This window comes from Scyliorhinus torazame, chromosome 7, assembly GCF_047496885.1.
Source record: "Scyliorhinus torazame isolate Kashiwa2021f chromosome 7, sScyTor2.1, whole genome shotgun sequence".
Classification (NCBI taxonomy): domain Eukaryota; kingdom Metazoa; phylum Chordata; class Chondrichthyes; order Carcharhiniformes; family Scyliorhinidae; genus Scyliorhinus; species Scyliorhinus torazame.
In genome coordinates this window covers 297,511,731-297,536,777 of record NC_092713.1, presented here as the reverse complement: position 1 = coordinate 297,536,777, position 25,047 = coordinate 297,511,731, and the positions used below count along the sequence as shown (strand labels likewise).

The 25,047-nt window shown below is 50.5% G+C and overlaps 1 protein-coding gene across 1 annotated transcript in view; it reads left to right on the top strand.

Moving 5' to 3' along the window:
• LOC140427114 (uncharacterized) overlaps positions 1-25,047 on the top strand; it is a 687,008-nt gene that overhangs the window by 645,512 nt on the left and 16,449 nt on the right. The window contains exons 17-20 of the mRNA XM_072512644.1: positions 7,981-8,319; positions 8,398-8,667; positions 17,618-17,725; positions 22,763-22,861. Coding sequence (XP_072368745.1) covers positions 7,981-8,319; positions 8,398-8,667; positions 17,618-17,725; positions 22,763-22,861 — 816 coding nt within the window. The remainder of the gene's footprint in view (positions 1-7,980; positions 8,320-8,397; positions 8,668-17,617; positions 17,726-22,762; positions 22,862-25,047) is intronic.

Below are 25,047 nucleotides of genomic sequence, written 5' to 3'. Positions count from 1 at the left end.
TGTTCAAAAAAGGGACTAGGGATAACCCTGGGAATTACAGGCCAGTTAGTCTTACTTCGGTGGTAGGCAAAGTAATGGAAAGGGTACTGAAGGATAGGATTTCTGAGCATCTGGAAAGACACTGCTTGATTAGGGATAGTCAGCACGGATTTGTGAGGGGTAGGTCTTGCCTTACAAATCTTATTGAATTCTTTGAGGAGGTGACCAAGCATGTGGATGAAGGTAAAGCAGTGGATGTAGTGTACATGGATTTTAGTAAGGCATTTGATAAAGTTCCCCATGGTAGGCTTATGCAGAAAGTAAGGAGGCATGGGATAGTGGGAAATTTGGCCAGTTGGATAACAAACTGGCTAACCGATAGAAGTCAGAGAGTGGTGGTGGATGGCAAATATTCAGCCTGGATCCCAGTTACCAGTGGCGTACCGCAGGGATCAGTTCTGGGTCCTCTGCTGTTTGTGATTTTCATTAATGACTTGGATGAGGGAGTTGAAGGGTGGGTCAGTAAATTTGCAGATGATACGAAGATTGGTGGAGTTGTGGATAGTAAGGAGGGCTGTTGTCGGCTGCAAAGAGACATAGATAGGATGCAGAGCTGGGCTGAGAAGTGGCAGATGGAGTTTAACCCTGAAAAGTGTGAGGTTGTCCATTTTGGAAGGACAAATATGAATGCGGAATACAGGGTTAACGGTAGAGTTCTTGGCAATGTGGAGGAGCAGAGAGATCTTGGGGTCTATGTTCATACATCTTTGAAAGTTGCCACTCAAGTGGATAGAGCTGTGAAGAAGGCCTATGGTGTGCTCGCGTTCATTAACAGAGGGATTGAATTTAAGAGCCGTGAGGTGATGATGCAGCTGTACAAAACTTTGGTAAGGCCACATTTGGAGTACTGTGTACAGTTCTGGTCGCCTCATTTTAGGAAGGATGTGGAAGCTTTGGAAAAGGTGCAAAGAAGATTTACCAGGATGTTGCCTGGAATGGAGAGTAGGTCTTACGAGGAAAGGTTGAGGGTGCTAGGCCTTTTCTCATTAGAACGGAGAAGGATGAGGGGCGACTTGATAGAGGTTTATAAGATGATCAGGGGAATAGATAGAGTAGACAGTCAGAGACTTTTTCCCCGGGTGGAACAAACCATTACAAGGGGACATAAATTTAAGGTGAAAGGTGGAAGATATAGGAGGGATATCAGAGGTAGGTTCTTTACCCAGAGAGTAGTGGGGGCATGGAATGCACTGCCTGTGGAAGTAGTTGAGTCGGAAACATTAGGGACCTTCAAGCAGCTATTGGATAGGTACATGGATTACGGTTAAATGATATAGTGTAGATTTATTTGTTCTCAAGGGCAGCACGGTAGCATTGTGGATAGCACAATTGCTTCACAGCTCCAGGGTCCCAGGTTCGATTCCGGCTTGGGTCACTGACTGTGCGGAGTCTGCACGTCCTCCCCGTGTCTGCGTGGGTTTCCTCCGGGTGCTCCGGTTTCCTCCCACAATCCAAAGATGTGCAGGTTAGGTGAATTGGCCAATGATAAATTGTCCTTAATGTCCAAATTGCCCTTGGTGTTGGGTGAAGGTGTTGAGTTTGGGTAGGGTGCTCTTTCCAAGAGCCGGTGCAGACTCAAAGGGCCGAATGGCCTCCTTCTGCACTGTAAATTCAATGATAATCTATGATTAATCTAGGACAAAGGTTCGGCACAACATCGTGGGCCGAAGGGCCTGTTCTGTGCTGTATTTTCTATGTTCTATGTTCTATGTTCTAACCCTAGCAATACAGGGGGCCAAATACGCCGATTTTAAGTTATATGTACTCCCCGACCTCTGCGCTCCTCTCCTGTTGGGACTGGATTTCCAGTGTAACCTCAAGAGCCTAACTCTGAAATTCGGTGGGCCCCTACCCCCACTCACCGTATGTAGCCTCGCGACACTAAAAGTCGGCCCTCCCCCGCTCTTCGCAAACCTCATCGCCAACTGTAAGCCAGTCGCCACCAGAAGCAGGCGGTATAGTATTCAGTACAAGACTTTTATCAGGTCCGAGGTCCAGCGACTCTTGCGGGAGAGAATCATCGAGGCCAGCAATAGCCCCTGGAGAGCTCAGATGGTGGTCGTCGGGACCGGGGAAAAGAATCAGATGGTTGTAGATTACAGCCAAACCATAAACCGGTACACGCACCTCGATGCGTACCCCTTCCCCGGATCGTAGACATGGTTAACCAGATCACACACGACCGGGTGTTCTCCACGGTGGATCCGAAGTCTGTGTACCACCAGCTCCCAATCTGCCCGGGGGACCGCCACTACACGGCCTTTGAGGCAGACGGCCACCTCTTCCACTTCATCCGGGTTCCCTTCGGCGTCACAAACAGGGTCTTGGTCTTTCAAAGAACCATGGACCGAGTGGTGGACCAGTACGGTCTGCGGGCCACATTTCCGTACTTGGACAACGTCACCATCTGTGGCCATGATCAGCAGGACCACAACGCCAAACTCCAGAGGTTTCTCCAGACCGCCCAAACCCTTAACCTCACTTACAACAAGGAGAAATGCGTTTTCCGCACAACCAGACTAATCATCCTCGGCTACGTCGTGGAAAGCGACGTTCTAGGACCCGACCCCGACTGCATGCGCCTCCTCCTGCAGCTCCCCCTTCCCCACTGCCCCAAGGCCCTGAAAAGGTGCCTCGGGTTCTTTTCCTATATTGCCCAGTGGGTCCCCAACTATGCGGACAAACCCCGCCCACTAATCAAGGCCACCACCTTCCCACTGGCGGCCGAGGCCCAGCCAGGCCTTCAGCTGCATCAAGGCGGACATCGCCAAAGCCGCAATGCGCGCGATGGACGAGTCCGTCCCCTTCCAGGTGGAGAGCGACGCGTCAGAGTTCGCCCTCGACGCTACCCTCAATCAGGCAGGCAGGCCAGTAGCATTTTTTTCACACCCCTCACCGCCTCTGAAATTCAACACGCCTCGGTCGAAAAAGAAGCCCAAGCCATCGTGGAAGCCGTGCGGCACTGGAGGCACTACCTCGCTGGTAGGAGGTTTACCCTCGTCAGCGACCAACGATCGGTAGCCTTCATGTTCGATAATACGCAGTGGGGCAAAATCAAGAATGATAAGATCTTGAGGTGGAGGATCGAACTCTCCACCTATAATTACGATACAGTATAACGTCCTGGGAAGCTCAACGAGCCCCCAGATGCCCTGTCCCGTGGCACATGCGCTAGCGTGCAAGATGACCAACTCCGGGCTATCCACGATGACCTCTGGCACCCGGGGGTCACCCGGCTTCTCCACTACATCAAGGCCCGCAACCTGCCCTACTCCACTGAGGAGGTCAGAGCCATGATCAGGGACTGCCCGATCTGCGCGGAGTGCAAGCCGCACTTCTATCGACCGAATAAGGCCCACCTGGTTAAGGCATCCTGCCCCTTGGAGCGCCTCAGTATCAATTTCAAAGGGCCCCTATCCCTCCACCAACCGCAACACATATTTCCTCAACGTCATTGACGAATTCTCCCACTTCCCCTTTGCAATCCCCTGCCCCGACATGACCGCCGCCACCGTCATTAAAGCCCTACATAGTGTCTTCACCCTGTTTGGTTTCCCCACGTATGTTCACGGTGACCGGGGCTCGTCGTTCATGAGCGACGAACTGCAGCAGTACCTGCTCGGTAAGGGCATCGCCTCGAGCAGGACTACCAGTTATAACCCCCGGGGAAACGGGCAGGTGGAGAGGGAGAACGCAACGGTCTAGATGACCGTCCTCCTGGCCCTACAGCCTAGGAATCTCCCAGTCTCCCACTGGCAGGAGGTCCTCCCCGATGCACTCCACTCTATTAGGGCCCTCCTTTGCACGGCCACAAACGAGAGCCCTCATGACCGCCTGTTTGTTTCCCCCAGGAAATCCACCTCCGGGGCCTCGCTTCCGTCTTGGCTGAAGACACCGGGGCCCATCCTACTCCATAAACACGTCAGGAGCCATAAGTCCGACCCCCTGGTCGAGAGGGTCCAGCTCCTACACACCAAGCCCCAGTACGCACACATAGAACACCCCGACGGCTGGCAGGATATGGTTCCCCTCCGGGACCTAGTGCCCGCAGGTTCCACTACCACCGCCACCCCAACTTACCCCACCCAGCCTACACTGACCAGCGCCCCCGCCCCTACATGGCACCCATACCCCCCCCCGCCCCCCATTCCCCCTTCACCGACCCACAGGAACGAAGCTCCGGAAGACACGCTCCCGGAGTCCGCGTCTGTACACGCACCGGCAACCTCACTACCCACGCCCGCACGGATGAGTTCGACACCTGGGCCAGCTGCGATACCAGAGCTCCGGCGATCACAGCGCACGATCCGGGCGCCGGACAGGCTGAAGTTGTGAACCCTTCACCTCCGCCGGACTTCATTTTTTTAACAGGGAGTGAATGTGATGAATGTATTGCAGTAACCATTCACCATGTATGTAACTGTACCAGATGAGGGCTCCACCTATGGACCACATTACCTGTGATGTATCATGTTGGTGCCTTTGTGGGCTTCGCAGAGCAGTCGCAGGCAGGCACTGTTCTAGACAATTAAAGCCACAGTTTACATCTACACTCTGTTTCGCGTGAAATGATGGTCGCATCAGCTTCTTGATGCAATATGTAGATAGGCCAACTAGGGAAGGGGCTGTACTGGACCTGGTATTGGGGAATGAGACTGGACACGTGGTTGAGGTTTCAGTCGGGGAATATTTCGGGAGTAGTGACCACAGTTCCGTATGTTTTCGGGTACTTTTGGATAGGGATGAGGGCAACCGTCGCATTAAGGTGCTAAACTGGGGAAAGGCAAATTTCGATAACATTAGACAGGAATTGAAGAATTTGGATTGGGTGTGGCTATTGGAGGGTAAATCAACATCGGACATGTGGGAGTCTTTCAAGTGGCAGTTGATTAGGAGTCAGGAAAATCATGCTCCTGAGAGAATAAAGGATAAGTATGGGAAGTTTAGGGAGCCTTGGATAACAAGGGATATTGTGGACCTCGTCAAAAAGAAAAAGGAGACTTTTGTATGACCTAGAAGGGTGGGGACAGTCAAAACCCTTGAGGATTATAGAGAAAGTAGGAAGGTACTTCAGTGGGAAATTAGGAGGGCTTGGAGGGGTCATGAAATGTCCTTGGCAAATAGGATTACGGTGAATCCCAAAGCTTTTTATTCATACGTAAAATGCAAGAGGGTGGCCAGGGAAAGGATTGGAACACTTATGCGTTGAGCCAGAGGAAATGCGCAAGGTACTAAATGGGTACTTTGCATCAGTGTTCACCAAAGAAAAGGATTTTGTGGAAGATGTTTCTTGGGTAGGGTGTGTGGACAGTTTGGGTCACGTTGACATCAAAAAGGAGGAGGTATTGGGTCTTTTAAAAGATATTAAAGTAGATAAGTCTCCTGAGCCCAGAATTCTGAGGGAAGCAAGGGAGGAAATTGCTGGGGCCTTGATTGACATCTTTGTATCCTCATTGGCTACAGGTGAGATCCCAGAGGAGTGGAGAATAACTAATGTGGTACCGCTGTTTTAGAAAGGTAGCAGAGATTAATCTTGGAAACTATAGGCCGGTGAGCCTCACGTCGGTAGTAGGTAAATTCTTGGAGAGAATTCTCAAGGACTGGATTTATACCCATTTGGAAACAAATGGAGACATTAGCGATAGACAGCATGGTTTTGTGACGAGGAGTTCGTGCCTCACTAACTTGGTCGAGTTTTTTGAGGAGGTGACAAAGATGATTGATGAGGGGAGGGTGTTGAATGTTGTTTACATGGACTTCAGTAAAGCCTTTGACAAGATGCCTCATGGCAGACTGGCGGAAAAGGTGAAGTCACACAGGATCAGAGGAGTGGTGGCAAATGGATACAGAACTGGCTCGGTCACAGAAGTCAAAGGCTAGCGTTAGAAGAGTGTTTTTCCGAGTGGAATGTTGTGACTAGTAGTGTTCCACAGGGATCTGCGCTCGGGTCTCTGTTGCTTGTAGAATATATAAATAATTTGGAGAAAAATGTAGCTGGTCTGATTAGTAAGTTCATGGATGGCACCAAGGTTTGTGGAGTGTCAGATAGTGTTGAGGATTGTCAGAGGATGCAGCAGGACATAGATAGGTTGGAGACTTCGGCAGAGAAATGGAGTTTAATCCAGACAAATGTGAGGCAATGCATTTTGGTAGGTCTAACATGGGGTGGAAATATACCGCAAATGGCAAAACGCTTAGGAATATAGAAAGTCAGAGAGATCTTTGAAAGTGGCAACACAAGTGGACAAGATTGTCAAGAAAGCATACGGAATGCATGCCTTATTTAGACGGGGCACCGAGTATAAAAACTGGCAAGTCATGCTACAGTTGTATAGAACCTTAGTAAGGCTGCACTTGGAATATTACGCACAATTCTGGTCGCCACACTACCAGAAGGATGTGGAGGCTTTGGCGAGGGTGCAGAGCAGGTTTACCAGGATGTTGCCTGGTCTGGAGGGTGTTACCTATGTGAAGCGGCTGAACAGACTCGGACTGTTTTCAGTGGAACAACAGAGGTTGAGGGGTGACCTGATAGACGTCTACAAGATTACAAGACATGGATAGAGTGGATGGGCAGGCACTCTTTCCCAGGGTGGAGGTGTCAGTCGCCAGGGGGCATGGGTTTAAGGTCCGCGGGGCAAAGTTTAGCGGAGATGTGAGAGGCAGGTTTTTTATGCAGAGGGTGGTGAGTGCCTGGAACGAGTTGCCAGGGGGGGTGGTGGAAGCAGATACATTAACGGCGTTCAAAAGGCATCTTGACAAACACATGGATAGGATGGGTATAGAGGGGTACGGCAAGAGGAAATGCTGAGGGTTTTGGCCAAGAGTGGTATCATGACCGGTACAGGTTTGGAGGGCTGAAGGGCTGTATTGTTCTTTGTGCTTTGACATTCCCTGCCGTGCTAAACACTCCCGACCCAGCACCGCAGCCACTAGAAGTGCAGCCACGGACAAAGAGGAGCAGACATCCTCCTGATCTCCCGTCTTCAGAGGCACATACGGACTTTGGTTGGGGGCATGTTATAACCTCCACGAGAACCACGGGGTTGCCCCGATTAATCACCCTGTGAGCCTTATGTAGTGAGCTCCCCCATGGAAGGGTGCAGTCTCATCTGCAGGCTGGTGAATTCAGGATCATAAAACCAGGCCCAGGTGGGAGTTGGGTTTTAGAGTAGCCCCGACTGGGACTGTTAATTATAAAAATATTCTTCTTGAAAATAAACCATTTTGTTAACTCTCCTTTCCAGACTCCTCCATGACGACTAAAGTGACACAGTTTGAAAATACGGGATCTCCCATTTAAGATGGAGATGAGAAGAAATGTTTTCTTTGGAATTCTTGTCCCCAGAAAGCAGTGGAGGCTAAGGCACAGATACAGATCCTTGTCCAGCAAGGGAGTCAAGGTTATCGGGGTGACCCGGAAGTGGATTGATGCCACAGTCAGATTAGCCATTAAATGGCAGAGCAAAGTAGAGGAGCTGAATGGCCTACTCCTACTTCTAATTTGTATGTTTGTGTATGAACCTAATGTAATATGAACATGCTACTCTACTCTAACATGAAGCTCAACTATTTTACTTGACCAAGAGCTAACTGCTCTTCAAAATGCTAAACATTTGAGCCTTGCTCAAGTTTACACTCACAGATTTCTGTATCAATCGAGTCTGATTTCACAACACTTGACAGATCTGTCTATGTCTTTATTTGATCACATTTGATGGGGTCCATGTTTGGGATTGATGGACTTTGTTCCACATCCCAGTGTTTAAACAATGGTCAATCTGGGTGAATAGCCAGTGTATCCAGCTCCCAAACAATTTCCCTGTCTCAATGCTATCCTCCCAGTGAATAATGGCAAAAGGGATGTTTGTCACTGTGGAAATTCTGAAGATCTGTATCTCAGCAGCTATAAAAATCTAACATCTCTTGTCTCTGTTACAGATTTACACAATATTAAATACACACTTTATCGGTCAAGCACAAATCACAGTGAACTCGACCTGACTTGTGGAGTTATTTCTGAATATAATAAAACTAAATGGACGTGGTCGTCACGTTATTTTCAGAATAAAGAGAAAGAAATCGCTTCTACTTACAAATCTCAGCCCATCAATGTAAACAGGACTGCCTTTGGGGATCGACTGGTCCCCACAGAGACAAATTTTAATGGCAAGGACTTCAGAGTGAGGATTGTCCCTGTTCTGTTTGAAGATGCTGGAGTTTACACATGTTCTCTGGGAACATATAAAATGGTGACAATCACACTGATCACAGTTAAAGGTAGGAGACAGAATGTTGCTGTTGTTTTCAATGATCAAGTCATTGTTTAAAATCTAAATGATTTTCTTGTTTACACAGTCACAGCTGAACCATCTGATGCAGCGAGTGAGGGAGACACCGTTACCCTGACCTGCTCTGTCTCTGATGTCACTGAATCAATGAGACTTGTTTGGATGAGCAGTGATGAGAAAACTGTTGTGGAGAAGACATTGAATGGACAGAATGGGGAAGAAAAATCATTGAGACTGATCATTCAGAAAGCTGAGAGAGGAAGCAGAAACTGGACATGTGTTTTGTTTCATCAACGCACCCCCAAGATTTTCATTCCACATTATCTGAAGGTGAACAGTAAGTGTTTCAGATTGTAATCTTTGTAAGAAAAGCAAAATATCGCAGATGCTGGAAATCTGAAATAAAAGCAGGAAATGCTGGATAAACACAGCAGGTCTTGCAGCATCTGTGTAAAGACAAACAGAGTTAACGTTTTGAATCTGTGATCCTTCTACAAAACTGTCAGTCAGAACCTTCCAATTTAGCTATCTCCTGGCTCTTCTACAGGAGTGGGTGCAGTCCCAGCTGGAGTCATGTTTCGCAGTGGTGCTGCTGGAATCAAAGATCTGCCGACCCTTCAGACTGGCCGGCAACATTCAGAGCCGGGATGCCCTCACCAGATGGGGGTGAATGTTTTGCCATTGGCTGATTTAAGGTTTGGCGACTGGGTAGGAAAACCCATCATACAAAATCCTGTCCCAACGTTCCAGATATATGCAATGTCAATTCAGGAAGGGAGCAGAAATAACTTGTGTTCAATTTCCAAAATTGCTCTTTTTACAAGTTACTTTTAAGGAGTGGTGTTGTGGTATTGTCACCAGACTAATAATCCAGAAACACAGGGTAATACTCTGGGGTCCTGGGTTCGAATCCAGATGGTGAAATTTGAATTCAATAACAATCTGGTAGTGATGACCATGAAACCATTACGGATTGTCGCAAAAAACCATCTGGTTCACGAATGTCCTTCAGGGAAGGAGATCTCCCATCCTTACCCAATCTGGCTGACATGTGAGTCCAGGCCCACACAGCGATGTGGGTGACTCTTAACTGCCCCCCTCTGAAATGGCTTAGCGAGCCACTCAGTTCAAGGGCAATTAGGGATGGGCAACAAATGCTGGCCCAGCCAGCGATGCCCACATCCCAAGAATGAATCAACAAAGCAAACTCCTGGAAGCTTTGGTTTTAGGTTTCCTGTTTTGAAATAAGTTTGCCTCTGAATTGTAGGCAGTAATAGAGTTGGGAGTCTGAGGGTACAGGACTACAACATTCAGTCACACATCATTAATCCTGGTTAACTAACATCAGGGCCAACTATTTGAAAATCATGTAGGAAATACAGATTCCAGTCAAAACAGGGGCACAGAACTTGCGTCCAATGTTTCTGTATTAAGTTTCCATTATTCAGATACTGTTCTGATTTAAGACTGGAAAAATTAACTGAAGTGACCCAGAGGAGTGATGTGTGCTGTGGATAACGTGGAACCTGTAGATATACTATACTTAGATTTCCAGAAGGCATTTGATAAGATGCCACATCAAAGGTTATTGTAGAAAATAAAACTCATTGTTTGGGGAATAACATATGAGCTGAGACAGAAGATTGGCTGGCTGGCAGAGAACAGAGTATGCATAAATGGGTATTTTTCGAATTGGCAGGGTGTGATGGGACCGTGCTGAGGCCTCAACATTTTACAATTGATATCAAGGACTCGATATCAAGTCCGACGTTAATGCTTCAGTTATGCTGGGCATTGGTCAGACCACGGGTTGAATTCTCCTTCCTGGCACACCCAAGGTGCATTTCCCGATGGGACGGAGAATCGGGTGTCTGGAAATCGGAATCGGCATCTGGTTTCCAATGCTCCAACGGCCCTGCTGGTGGCGGGATTGGGGTTTGTGCCTGCATGGCGATGGAGGGATTTAAATTAATCATATTTGCATCCACTTAGCAGGCCCAGCACCCTATTCTTCAGCCCTCTGTGATTCTCTGGTCCTCTTGGCTGGGAATCACATGGGTGAGGATTACTACAGGTATCACCAAATGTGAACCCGATATGGTGAACTTCATGGTGGGCCAATGGGGTAATTCTTTAAGGAAGTTGCCTCAAAATCCACTCAAGGGTGACCGCCCTCCCCCTCCCCAAACAATACATGAGCTGTCCACCTTTCCAGGGACCCCCTAAATAAAGGAACCCCCCCCCATAAAGGCTACCAGCTAGATAGGTCCCCAAAGGGACTCCCTAATTACAGGAACACCCCCACCAAGACCCCCTAACTATTGGATCCCCCGGCCCATTTACCTCACAGAAAAGAAACCCTTGTCTGCAAGCTAGAGAGCAGTCCAGACAAGGGCAGTGACAGAAATTATAGTTGCAACACTTACCTAGAAGCACCAAGTGTCCATTCCTGGAAAAAGAACAGCTGTGACCTCTTTAAACTCCTCAGATCCGGTAGCTGCAAGCCATTCATTCATTTCTAGTAGTAGGCTGTGATTTACGACTTCCACAAAAAACTGCAGCCTTGATTTGTTCATCTCTTTTGTGGATGAGTGACTCCAGTGCTGAAACCCCAATGTTTACAAACATTAACCACATCAAAGAGAGGTAAGTGCCTTCTAAATACTAAGTACATTTCAATCACTCAAGCGAGTCATGGAGGACTGCAGAATAGAGTGCCAGACCCGCTAAATGTATGCAAATGGGTTATTAAAATTAAAATTAAATTTGAATTCATTTAAATCCTCCCACTGGTGCATGGACATGAACCTCGATCCCGTCGCCAGCAGGGGATCGGACATTGCGTTCGAATCGGCGGTCACCGACACCTGGTACCGATCCTGATTTTTCAATTTTCCACCGCATTGGGGACCCTGGTACTGATGGTGGATGGTGCAGAATCCAGCCACTGTGTGCAGTTTTGGTCTCCTTATTTAAGGAAGGTTGTAAATACGGTTAAGGCAATTCAGAGGAGGTCACTAGCTTGATACCTGGAATAAGGGGGTTGTCTAATGAGGAAAGGTGCTAGGCTTGTTTCCACTGGAGTTCAGAAATGTGAGAGATGACTTGATTGAAGTATATAAACATAGAAACATATAAAATAGAAGCAGGAGGAGGTCATTCGACCCTTCGAGTCTGCTCGGTCATTCATTATGACCATGGCTGATCATCAAGTTCTATATCCTGATCCCGCGATCCCCTCAAAACCCTTGATCCCTTTAGCCCCAAGAGCGATATCTATTTCTTTCTTGAAATTGCACAATGTTTTGGCCTCAACTACTTTCTGTGGTAGCGAATTCCACAGATTCACCACTCTCCTCACCTCAGTCCCAAAATGTTTATTCCTGATCCTCAAACTATGATTCCTAGTTCTGGGCTTCCCCACCATTGGGAACATTCTTTCTGAATCTACCTTGTCTAATCCTGTTAGAATTTTGTAAGTTTCTAGGAGATTCCATCTCACTCTTCTAAACTCCAATGATTATAATCTTAACCAATTTAGTCTCTCCTCATATGATAGTCCCATTATTCCAGGGATCAGCCTGGTAAATCTTTGCTGCACTCCCTCCAGAGCAAGAACGTCCTTCCTCAGATAAGGACAGCAAAACTGCAGACAATATTCCAGGTGTGGCCTCACCAATGCCATATACAATTGCAGTAAAACATCTCTATTCCTGTACTCAAATCCTCTCGCTATAAAGGCCTACATAGCATTTGTCTTCTTTCCTGCCTACTGTAGGTACGGGCTTACTTTCAGCGACTGGTGCATGAGGACACCAAGGTATCACTGAGTATCCACCTCTCTCAATTTACACCCACACAAATAAAAATGGCCTTCCTATTTTTGTTACCAAAGCGGATAACCTCACATTTATCCACATTATATTACATCTGCCATACATGTGCCCACTCACTCAGCCTGTCGAAATCCTGTTACAGCATCTCTCCTCACAGCTCACCTTCCCACCCACCTTTGTGTAATTTGCAAATTTGGAGATGATACATTTAGTTCCCTCATCAAAACCTGTACTACAGGTACGGGGGTAGATCCCTGTCTGCTGGCTCCGCCCAGTAGGCAGGGTATAAATGTGTGTGCTTACCGAGCTGCAGCCATTTCGGTAGCAGCTGTAGGAGGCGACACATCTCTGTGTAATAAAGCCTCGATTACTCTCTACTCTCGTCTCGTCGTAATTGATAGTGCATCAATTTATTAAGCAGAGATTTTACAGCCAGATCTCCTGCAGTTGCAACCTCAAGCAGACAACGCCACGTCGGCCTTCGACCACTGGCTAGCTTGCTTTGAAGCCTACATCGAATCAGCGACAGAACAACCTTCAGAAACACAGAAACTCCAGATTGCACACGGTTGAGCTCCGATATTTTTCCCCTTATCCGGGACGCGCCCAACTACACTGAGGCCATGGCGCTTCTGAAAGGGAACTACACCTGGCCGATCAACAAACTCTACGCCAGGCACCTCCTGTCCACACGGCAACAACTCCCCGGTGAGTCACTGGAAGATTTCTGGCGTCCCCTGCACGCCCTGGCGAAGAACTGCGATTGCCAGGCAGTTTCGGCCGTTGAACATTCCAAACTCCTAATCAGGGACTCTTTCGTTACGGGCATAGGGTCGGCGTACATCCGCCAGCGCCTCTTAGAAGTGGGTACGCTCGACCTCGTGGCGATCAAGAAACTCGCGACCTCACTAACAGTAGCCTCCCGTAATGTACAAGTTTATGCCCCCGACCGCACGGCGCTCCCCTCCTGGACATCGTGGACCCCACCAGCGACCGCCCCCAGCCAACCCCAAGTCTGTGCCGCGCAGAAGCCAACCAACCCCGGGGGGCCCAAGTGCTATTTCTGCGCGCAGACAAAGCATCCCCGGCAGTGCTGCCCGGCGCGGAGCGCAATCTGCAAAGCCTGCGGGAAGAAAGGACATTTCGCTGCGGTGTGCCAGGTCTGGTCGATCGCCACTGTAACCAGCCCCATTGTTCCTGCACCCCCCCACGTGCGATCCATGGGCGCCGCCATCTTCCTCGTATCAGAACACGTGCGGCCCGTGGGCAGCACCATCTTCCCCCCCATCAGACCTCGTGCGGCCCGTGGGCACCGCCATCTTTAACGCCGCCCGCCACGTGCGCAATTTTGGACGGCGCCTCAGGACCCTTGCTCGTCGGGCACCTTGTCGGGCCGCTCATCGCTCGCAACCGCCACCGACCAGCCCGGGACCCACAAATACCAGCCGCAGCTCGCCTCCATCACGCTCGACCAGTCCCGGCCACACAACCTCGCAACCGCGACAACGACGGTGAAGTCGATGGCCACAAGACACCTTGCCTTCTCGACTCCGGGAGCACGGAGAGCTTCATCCACCTCAATACGGTAAGGCGCTACTCCCTCGCGGTGCACCTCATTACCCAATGAATCTCCCTAGCTTCCGGATCCCACTCCGTGGAAATCCGTGTGTACTGCCCCGCACCCTCACCGTCCAGGGTGTAGAGTTCAGCAACTTCCGGCACTACGTCCTCCCCAACCTCTGTGCTGCCTTGCTATTCCGCCGGACTTCCAGTGCAACCTCCAAAGTCTAACTCTGAAATTCGGCGGACCCCTACCACCCCTTACTGTATGCGGCCTCATGACACTTAAGGTCAACCCACCTTCCCTGTTTGCAAAGCTCACCCAGGATTTCAAACCCGTCGCCACCAGGAGCAGACGGTACAGTTCCCAGGACAGGACCTTCATCAGGTCGGAGGTCTAGCGACTACTGCGGGAAGGCATCATTGAAGCCAGCAACAGCCCCTGGAGAGCCCAAGTGGTAGTTGTGAAGACTGGGGAGAAACACAGGATGGTCATTGATTACAGTCAGACCATCAATTGGTACACGCAGCTCGACGCATACCCCCTCACATGCATACCTGATATGGTCAATCAGATTGCACAGTACCGGGTCTTCTCTACAGTGGACCTGAAATCTGCCTACCACCAGCTCCCCAGCCGCAAGGCAGACCGCCAATACACTGCGTTCCAAGCAGACGGCCGCCTTTACCACTTTCTTAGGGTTCCCTTCGGCGGCACTAATGGGGTCTCGGTCTTCCAACGGGAGATGGACTGAATGGTTGACCGGAACAGACTGCGGGCCACCTTCCTGTACCTCGATAACGTCACCATCTGCGGCCACGACCAGCAGGACCACGACGCTAACCTTTTCAAATTTCTCCACACCGTCAAACTCCTGAACCTAACGTATAGCAAGGAGAAGTGCGTGTTCAGCACCAACCGCTTAGCCACCTTTGGCTATGTTGTGCAAAATGGAGTTCTAGGGCCCGACCCCAACCGCATGCCCTTCCTCATGGAATTCCCCCTCCCCCACTGCCCCAAGGCCCTCAAACGATGCCTGCGGATCTTCTCATACTATGCCCAGTGGGTGCCTAACTATACGGACAAGGCCCACCCACTCATTCACTCCACTGTTTTCCCCCTGACGGCCAAGGCTCACCAGGCCTTCCACCGTATCAAGGCTGACATCGCCAAGGCCGTGACGAGACCCTCCCCTTTCAAGTCGAGAGCAATGCATCAGACGTCTCTCTGGCCGCCACCCTCAACCAGGCAGGCCGACCCGTGGCATTCTTTTCCCGCACCCTCCATGCCTCCGAAATTCAGCACTCCTCCGTTGAAAAGGAGACCCAAGCCATCGTTGAAGCTGTGCGACATTGGAGGCATTATCTGGCCGGCAGGAGATTCACTCTCCTCACTGACCAACGGTCGATTGCCTTCATGTTCAATAACACACAGCGGGGCAAGATCAAAAATGATAAAATCTTGAGGTGGAGGATTGAGCTCTCCACCTACAATTACGAGATTTTGTATCGCCCCGGTAAGCTCAACCAGCCCCCCTGATGCCCTATCCCGAGGTACATGTGCCAGCGCACAAGTGGATCGACTCCGGGCCCTACACGATGGTCTCTGTCACCCAGGGGTCACCCAATTCTTTCACTTCATAAAGGCCCGCAACCTACCCGACTACATTGCGGAAGTCAGGGCGGTCACCAAAGACTGCCAGGTCTGCGCGGAGTGCAAACCGCGCTTCTACCGGCCAGACCGAGCTCACCTGGTGAAGGCCTCCCGTCCCTTTGAACGCCTCAGCATGGATTTCAAAGGGCCCCTCCCCTACTCCGACTGAAACACGTACTTCCTTAACGTGGTTGACGAATACTCCAGATTCCCCTTCGCCATTCCATGCCCCGATATGACATCTGCCACAGTCATCAAAGCCCTCAATAGCATCTTCGCTCTGTTCGGTTTCCCCACTTACGTCCACAGCGACCGGGGATCCACCTTTATGAGGATGTGCTGCGTCAATTTCCTGATCAGCAAGGGCATTGCCTCAAGCAGGACGACCAGCTACAACCCCCGGGGAAACGGGCAGGTGGAGAGGGAGAACAGGACGGTCTGGAAGGCAGTCCTGCTGGCCCTATGGTCTAAAATTCTCCTGGTCTCCCGCTGGCAGGAGGTCCTCCCCGACGCCCTCCACTCCATCCGATCGCTACTTTGCACTGCGACCAATGCAACCCCCCATGAACACCTCCTTGCCTTCCCTAGGAAGTCCACCTCCGGGGTTTCGCTCCCAACGTGGCTGGCAGCTCCAGGACCCATTCTCCTCCGCAAGCATGCGCGGCTCCACAGGTCGGACCCATTGGTCAAGAAGGTACAGCTACTCCATGCAAATCCGCAGTACGCCTACGTGGCATACCTCAACGGCTGTCAGGACACAGTCTCCCTCAGGGACCTGGCACCAGCTGCCCCCTCCCCCCCCCAATTGCCCCAGCGCCACCCATCCAACCCCCAGCGCACCTCACCACAGCCCCCGCTCCAGGGCGATCCGTCCTCCCATTGGTTCCACCCGGGGATGAAGATGAGGACTACACGCTCCCGGAGTCACCAGCGACCAAGTCGGTGCCTGCATCACCACCGGGACTGCGGCGCTCACAGCGGAGGATCAAGGCACCCGACCGGCTAAATTTGTGAACTTTTCCCCAAACTGTACATTTTTAAAATGCTCACATACATGTAAATAGTTTTCCACCACCCCAGCTGGACTCTTTTTTAACAGGAGGTGAATGTGGTAGTCACCACAGTTTGTATATATGACGTATATGAGAAGTAATACGGTCAAGCCCCTGTACTACAGGTACGGGGGTAGATCCCTGCTTGCTGGCTCCGCCCAGTCGGCAGAGTATAAATGTGTGTGCTCACCGAGTTGCAGCCATTTCAGCAGCAGCTGTAGGAGGCAACCCATCGCTGCTTAATAAAGCCTCGATTACTCTCTACTCTCGTCTTCGCCATGGACAGAGATGAGGTTTTTTTTCTCTCTGAGGATTGTGCGACTTTGAAACTCTTTGCTTCATCAAGGCGGTGGAAACTGGGGTCACTGAATATTTTTAAGATGGATGTAGATAGTTTATTTTTAGGCAAGAGAATCAAAGGTTATCAGATGTAGATGGCAATGTGGAACTCAAAAAACAATTGACAGAAGGATATCCATGATGTTGAGACCTGCTCTTACCAGCTCTACTCTGCACATGGGGTTTCCCACTGCCAGGCTACCAGAATCTAACTTGAGTGGAAGCAGCAGATGATTGAAATGACCATCTGCCTTCAGCAAACAAGCAAAATGCACCTACGAAAATTGGAAGTTGGGTATTCCAGGGAAGGACTTTTGATTTTTAGGCACTGACGCCATTTTGGAGAGGATCTCTGTTGTGGCAACAATCCAGACCTACATCTCCCTCCGTTTTTAATTTGATCCATTTTTCTCCATCTCACAACATCAAAATCTATCCTCATTGAGTGCAGTTATAATTCAAATTGTCTCATTCAAGTATAACCTTATCAATGAGTATCATTCACCCATGATACAGCAGGAAGTATCACAGCTGAATCAAAACCTTAACTTACCAGTCATCTGTACAAAAACCCTCTCCAAAAGCAATCACTGGAACACAGCCAACAAGGAGAATCCTGGTGATTTCTATTTCCTGTTCTCTAACTGACCGGTACTGAGGATAGTAGTAATGCTCCAACATTCCTGAGTGAAGCTGCTTAACTTGGATCAGGAATGGAACCCCTCATTGACTGGTCTGTTTAGCTGGATGTGAAATCAGGCAGAAGGTTTATCTACAGGACCTTAATTTGTTTCTTATAATTTAAACCATAAACTAAATGTGAATCTGTGCTTGTTCTTCTGACAGGTGTTCTCACTTTTCAACACACCAATATTTTTATTTTTGCGAGTGTGCCTCTTCTCCTCATCGTTATCCTGGCTCTGGTACTGAGTCTCAGAAAGTGCAAAGCAGCGGGTAAGATATGGGAATTGTTGCAACCAATTTCAGCTTTCGGACATTTCAGTGAATGAGGTGCATGTTTGAAAAAGTCAGAACGGCAATTACACCTTGTTTATAATTTTTAAATAATTAATTATTTTTCAAATTGGAACTATAATTTATAATAAGCTGTAATCCCCTCTGATTTTTTTACAGAGTCCTTATGCCCTATTTGCACTGTACTCACTGACTTATAGTGGTTCCTGGTCAAATATTTTGATTTTAAAATTATCGTTCTTATTTGGGGCAGCACGGTAGCATAGTGGTTAGCACAATTGCTTCACAGCTCCAGGGTCCCAAGTTAGATTCCCGGCTTGGGTCACTGTCTGTGCAGAGTCTGCATGTTCTCCCCGTGTGCGCGTGGGTTTCCACCGGGTGCTCCGGTTTCCTCCCACAGTCCAAAGATGTGCAGGTTAGCTGGACTGACGGTGCTAAATTGCCCTCAGTGTCCAAAATTGCCCTTAGTGTTGGGTGGGGTTACTGGGTTATGGGGATAGGGTGGGGGTGTGGGCTTGGGTAGGGTGCTCTTTCCAAGAGCCGGTGTAGACTCGATGGGCCGAATGGCCTCCTTCTGCACTGTAAATTCTATGATTTACAATTTCTGCCATGACCTTGCCCCTCTCTATCTCTGTAATTTCCTCCAATCACACAACCCTCTGATGTATCTGTGCTGCTCCAATTCTGGCCTCTTGTGCATTCCCAATTCTAATTGATTCACCATTGATGGCTGTGGAGTGAATTGACTTGTCTGAAGACAAGCATCAGGGTTGTTGGGGACCTCAGGAGACTGAAATGGATCTTCCACTTGGCACTACTGGCTGAAAATGGTTGAAAACTCTTCATCCCTGTCTTTTGTAGTGATGTGCTGGACTTACCCATAACTTTGGGTGGGGGTGTTTGTTGACCCTAGTCCTTTGGTTAGATTTTTTATTGTCCTATTCCATGCAAGTTCTTTACTCAGAATTGTTGGGATTTGGAATGTGCTGCCAAGAAGGTGGATGTGGGTTCCAAAAGAGAGCTGGATATATATTTGAAAGTGATGAATTTAGTCAGCTATAGAGATCTGGCTGGGGATTGGATCTAACCCTTTTGGGAGTTGGTGCAGACATGATGGGCAGAATGACTTTGTCTATGCTGTAAAATTCTACGATACTATGTGGCAGTACGAGGGAGATTTGATCTGATCCATTGGCCGGGATTCTCCGATGCCGCGCTGGCTCGGAGAATCGCCGGGGGTGGGGGGGGGGGGGGGGGGGGGGGGCGTGCTAATCCCGCCACGCCGCACTGACGCCAGGACTGTAATGCTCCAACCTGGGAAAAACGCGCCAACAGGCATTGCGCCATGCGGCCCGCAGAATCGCCAGAATTGGCCCGACGTGCTGGTCACTGGGCCTGCAGCGAGTCTCCGGCCCAGAGATTCCTGCCCCTCCCACTCCTGCCCCCCCCCACTCCTGCTCCCCCACTCCTGCCCCCCCCACTCCTGTATCCTCCCCCACTCCTGTCTCCTACCCCACTCCTGTCTCCTCCCCCACTCCTGTCTACTCCCCCACTCCTGCCCCCCCACTCCTGCCCCTCCCACTCCTGCCCCCCCAATCCTGTCTCCTCCCCCACTCCTGTCTCCCCCACTCCTGTCGTCTCCCCCACTCCTGTCTCCCCCACTCCTGCTCCCCCACTCCTGTCACCCACCTCCCATTCCCCCTCCTCCCCCGCCCCACATGTCGAGACGGCTGGGCCGTGGCCGGAGGGGTTGCGTTTGGCGGGAGTGGAGGCCTCTCAGGGCCGGGGGTGCCAGGTCGTGTCGGCGTTGGGTCTGAGGAGGGTGGGGGTGGGGTGGGGTGGAGAGTGTTGGGGTAGGTGTCTGGGGAGAGTGTTGGGGTAGGTGTCTGGGGAGGGTGGGGGTGGAGCGGTGCGGGCCGGGGGTGGGGGGAATGGGTTTGCGTGGCCAGGTGCCACCTGTCAACAGTGGGGACCATGCAACCCATGGCACCAGGTCGCCTACCCCCACCCCCTGCAGACCGTTATCTTTGGCCATCATCCAGCGATGTTGTCCGCCATGGCAGGGGCTGCTGCCCTGCCTGTAGCCCGATGAGAGCTGGAGCAGGGGCGTGCCAGTGAGACGGCGGAGGCTGCCACAGAGGAGCATGCCACAGAGGGCCAGGTGGCAGCCGCCCAGGCCGAACGGCTGGCTGCCCGACAGGACGAGGAGGAGAAGGAGGAGGCATTACCACGGCGATGGAGGCGCCCAATGAGGCCCCGTGTGTACCGGCGTAGCATGTCCTACCAGGACCTCATGGACAGAGCATGCAGGAGGTGACTCCGGATGAGGCTGGAAACCGTCGCCCATATCTGCCACCTGATGGCACACCTGGCACCGCGTGGAACTGGTGGAGGACACCCTCTCCCGGTGGCCGTCAAGGTGACGGTCACCCTAAACTTCTATGCCACGGGGTCGTTCCAATCGCGTTCCGGGGGGGGAGGAGTGGGGGGGGGGGGGGAGAGGAGGTGGGGGAGGGGGGGGGGGAGGTGGGGGGGGGGGGAAGGGGGGCATAACCCCCAGGACAGACAGCCAGTGCCACGAGAAGGTCAATGACCTAGTCAGGACAGCCAGGGTGAGTACCCCCAAATGTGCCAATGGCATCAACCCCCCTCCCCATGATGGGCGGTACAGCCCTCGCTGAGACCCACAGGGCTGCACCCACCCACGCAAGCTGCAATGGCAGGATGGCCTCTGAACCTATGCCAACATACACCCAGCCACTGGCTAGAAGTATATGACTGCCTAACAATGATCTATCTCTCTTCCCCACCCTTCTCCCCTCCCAACCGGGAGGGTACCCTGACCGGAGGGGGTCCACCTGACTTGTGCCCCCTCACCATTCATGAAGAGAGGGCCCTGGACTTCGCAGGTGGACCCGAGGATCAGAAGATTGCGGATGCAGAAATCGGGGGCACACCACCAAGTGAGAACCGCCTGCCTGCCTCCCCACTCCTGCCCTGCCACCACTCCTGCCCTGCCCCCCACTCCTGCCCCTCCCCCACTCCTGCCCCTATCTCCGTTCCCCACCCTTCTCCCCCCCCCCAACCAGAAGTGTGCCCTGACCGGAGGGGGTCCACCTGAATTGTGCCCCTCACCGTTCATGAAAAGAGGGCCCTGGACCTCGCAGGTGGACCCGAGGATCGGAAGATTTCGGATGTAGAAATAGGGGGTGCACCACCAATTGAGAACCCCCTGCCTGCCTGCCTCCCCACTCCTGCCTGCCCCCACACCTGCCTCGCCCCCATTGCTACCCCCACACTCCTGCCCCCCCCCCCCACTCCCCCCCTCCTCCCCATTCCCCTTCCTTCCCACTCCCCATCCTCCCCCTTCTCCCCCCTCCCCACACCCTCTCCCTCCACAGGCGCCGGCTGGTGTTGGCTGTGACCCTATGGCCGTGTCCGGGGTACAGGATATCCCTCCTCAGCTCCACAGCGTCCAGGAGCGCTTCGATGTTGCGGTCCTGGCACCTTGGCCCTGCGTGGCGGGCGGCCATCTTCCCGCATTGCACTGTTTCTCTGCTGATGGCATCCATTTAACAGCGACGCCGTGCGGCGTCAATTATGCCACGCGTATCTGTGACGCCGTTCCGGGTCACGCCGTCGCGCTTCCTATGACGCTCATGCAGGCCCCTTCCCTGGCGCAGAATTAGCGCACTTTTGCTGGCCTGAACGCCGGAGTTGTTCGCGCCGCTTTTGACGCGGCGCGGAACTTGGCCGCGGGATCGGAGAATCCCGACCATTGTGTCTCACGTTGCCTATCTCTGTATACTAATGCGTCTTTCATGGTTTGGCATGCACATAGTTTTGTCTTGGAGCTTCACCAGGTTGGCAAGTCATTATCAGGTGCACCTGGCGCTGTTCTCTACTCTCCTGCACTCTTCATTCAACCAGGGTTGGTCCCCTGGCTTGATGGTAATGGAACATTTTTATTGATCCCATCTCTTCATTTCCAGATTTATTTGGGCAATTATATTCAATTGTCATACTGCAACTGCCTTGTGGGATTTCAACTTGCATTCTCTGTATTGCTAGTCTAAGTATTCTGGGTTACTGGTTCATGATGACAGTATTATGTCCTCAAAATATCCTGTAGTACTTCACAACCAATTCATTCCCATTGAAGAGTAGTTACTATTATTAATGGGGCAAATAGAGTCACCACATCATGAAGATCCAGAACAATAAATGTGATGAATGATCAGAGAATCTGTTTGTTGTTACAAAAATGGAAAGTACTGGACAATCTCAGCAAGCCTGGCAGCATCTGTGGAGAGAGAAGGGAGCTAATGTTTTATGTATGGATGACACTGTGTCAAATTTTGAGAGAACTGGAAATATGATCATATTTACACTGTTGTAGGGGTTGGGCCTGTGGGGAGGAGCAGATTGTCCAGTATTTTCTGTTTCTGTTTTCTGTTTTTGTTTCAGATTGCAGAATCCACAGTGATTTGGGTTTATCTGTTTGTTTTTACTGCTCTTTGAGGTCAGGAAGCTACAAGAATCCAGTGAAGCACCCAATTGAACAAGTAGCAACTTAGTTTAGTATCCTCTCTGTTATGCTCAGGTGCTTGGCTGGATGGAATTAGTGCAGCAGGGAACGTCTACTTCGTGGGTCAGAATCTACTAACTATTAAATTACTATTATAAAATTATCCAAGAGCTATCACAAATGTGACTATCCACTACGACGACTATCTCCAGACTGGCCGAGGTAGCAGTGTCACGTGGTTGTCCTTCACTGCCACCTGCTGGTTGGAGGTCGTATCTGTTAATGTTTACAAAACTACTTATCCATACTATCACACTCTCCACCTCTGAAATTGCAGTAGCTGCTCAGAATAGCTCAGTATTAGCCTGGATAATGTGTTCAGGTCCCGGAGTGCGGCTTGTATCAATTCAAGTATCACTAGGCCTGTACCTTTTATTGGAAATCGAGACGGAAAACTGAATGCATTTTTCTGTTCTCTGTTTGAATAGCTGTGGAAAATCAAAGACAGGAACCTCTGCAGCCAGGGGAAAATGCAGAAGATGCATCACATCTTTATTCAAATGTTCATGAAATGCAGCAGATGCAAGGTAACATTTAAACCCTCAGAACAAAATCAAATTTTACACGGGTTTTCTCTGTTCAGAATTATGGATCCCCTTTTGTATTATTCAGTTGCAGTTTAAAAAAAAAGGTAATTTGTGTTTTTTTTTCGCACATCCAAATATTGTGTTGAACACAAACATAATTTATTTTAACATCCTAATAACTTCCCATTTTCATTGTTGGGTCTTCACTTCAGACTCTTGTAATTCTGGTACTATTTAAAGCTAAATTTGTAGCGTACTGTGGATGTTTTACTACTCTAGGATCCCAAATAACAGCTCTTTCTAAACACCACCCATATTAAGACAACTGCCAGTGAGCCTGTTCACAGTTACCCAACCAAAAACCTGTTCAAGTTTGCTCATCGAGAGCAATTAGAACTCAAGACCAGGAATTGATCTGGAAGTTTCTACAATGTAGTTCAAATTAGAAACTTTAACAAACCACGTGCTAAATCTTCCAGTAATCAGATCGTCAGAGACTGGCCATACAACCAGAGATGTGCATCAGATCCCATGGATGCTCTGATTCACGCTGACCTCCATGGGAACTGCCCAGAAAGTTTGAATTTTTGAAGGGCAATTCCCCAATCCCCGGGACCCTCGAGAAAAGTCATCAGCTCCGAGTCAGAGTCCGTTCCGATGTTACCCGGGAAATACTAGACAGAGAAAACTTAGACTAACACCTTGGCAACTGCAGGCAAACCTGCAAACAGATGCACTGAACCCCTGACTTTCTCCTCTACCCCATCCCCCTCCATCTTCTACCGCCATGACTCCTAACTATCCCTAAGACCACCTGACTGAACCACTGGCTGATGAACTGCCCCGAGACACCCGGCTACATTCCTCGACCAGACCTGACTACCTCCCACAAGCCTACACCCTCTGACCCTCTAACTATTCTCGTGACCACCCATCTGACTATCTGACTACCTCCACAGCACAAAACCTTATCACCCGGCTGTTCCTCCGACTACCCCACTGAGAATGTCTGACCCAGAACTACACCCTGACGCACTCGACTGCCCGACTATCCTCCTGACCGTCGCACTCGACTAGCCCTGCTTGACCAAACCTGAATAGACTTGACCCACATACCACCTGCCACCCTACCACCCCCATTAGTCACGAATATCCATCGCCTCACTAATACTCACATCTCACCTTTTTAAGCTTATCATTGGCTGAATTTTCCATTTAGGAGACTATGGGCGGGATTCTCCGACCCCCCACCGGGTCGGAGAATCGCCGGGGGGTGGCGTGAATCCCGCCCCTGCTGGCTGCCGAATTCTCCGGCGCCGGGGATTTGGCGGGGGTGGGAATCGCATCGCGCCGGTTGGCGGCCGCTGGTAGCGGCTCCCCGGCGATTCTCCGGCCCGCAATGGGCCGAGTGGCCGCCCGTTTTCGGTGGGCCCCGCTGACAATATTAATTTCTTTACCCGTCAGTCTGGCCTCACTAAAACTCGAGATGGATTTGTAAGTATAGTATTATTTATTTTTAACCAACTTGCAAGTCTGACTCGCTTCACAAAGACCCAGAACACAAGCTGCCCTCCCGAACCGAGTTTTACCCATCACGCATTTAAGGATGGCCAGGCCCACAAAGATGCAGCCAAGTGCCACTGCTAAATACATGGCCATATTTATCAACCAGTCCTTCCAACCTCCGAATCCCCAGTTACCCGAAGAGCCAGGGTCCTGCATTCCGTCCAGGTGATCCCGTATGTGATCCATAAATTTAGTGATGTTAGCGGTTAGGACTTGAACTCCCATGATATACTTGCCCTGCACTATGGCGCATACCCCACCCTCACGGGCCAGAAGATAGTCAAGAGCATACCGTTTCTGCGTGGCAAACAACCGCAGCTGAGACAATTCCTTAGTTATTGCCCCGAGGACTTTTGGGCAACCAAGGTTTCGTTTCCCCGGATGGTAAGGCCACAAATAAAATAATTCCTATCGCTAACCGCCAAGGAACCCCCCTACACCTCCCAGATTCAAAATTGCTAATATATCTTTCCTCAGAACATCTACTTCCTCCAGCCTACCCGCCTGAATCACACTCTCATCCTCAAAAACATGGCCCCTTTCCTTTGTGAACACGGAAGAAAAGTATCAATTAAACGCCTCTCCTGTTTCTTCTGACTCCATGCACAAGTTCCCACTAC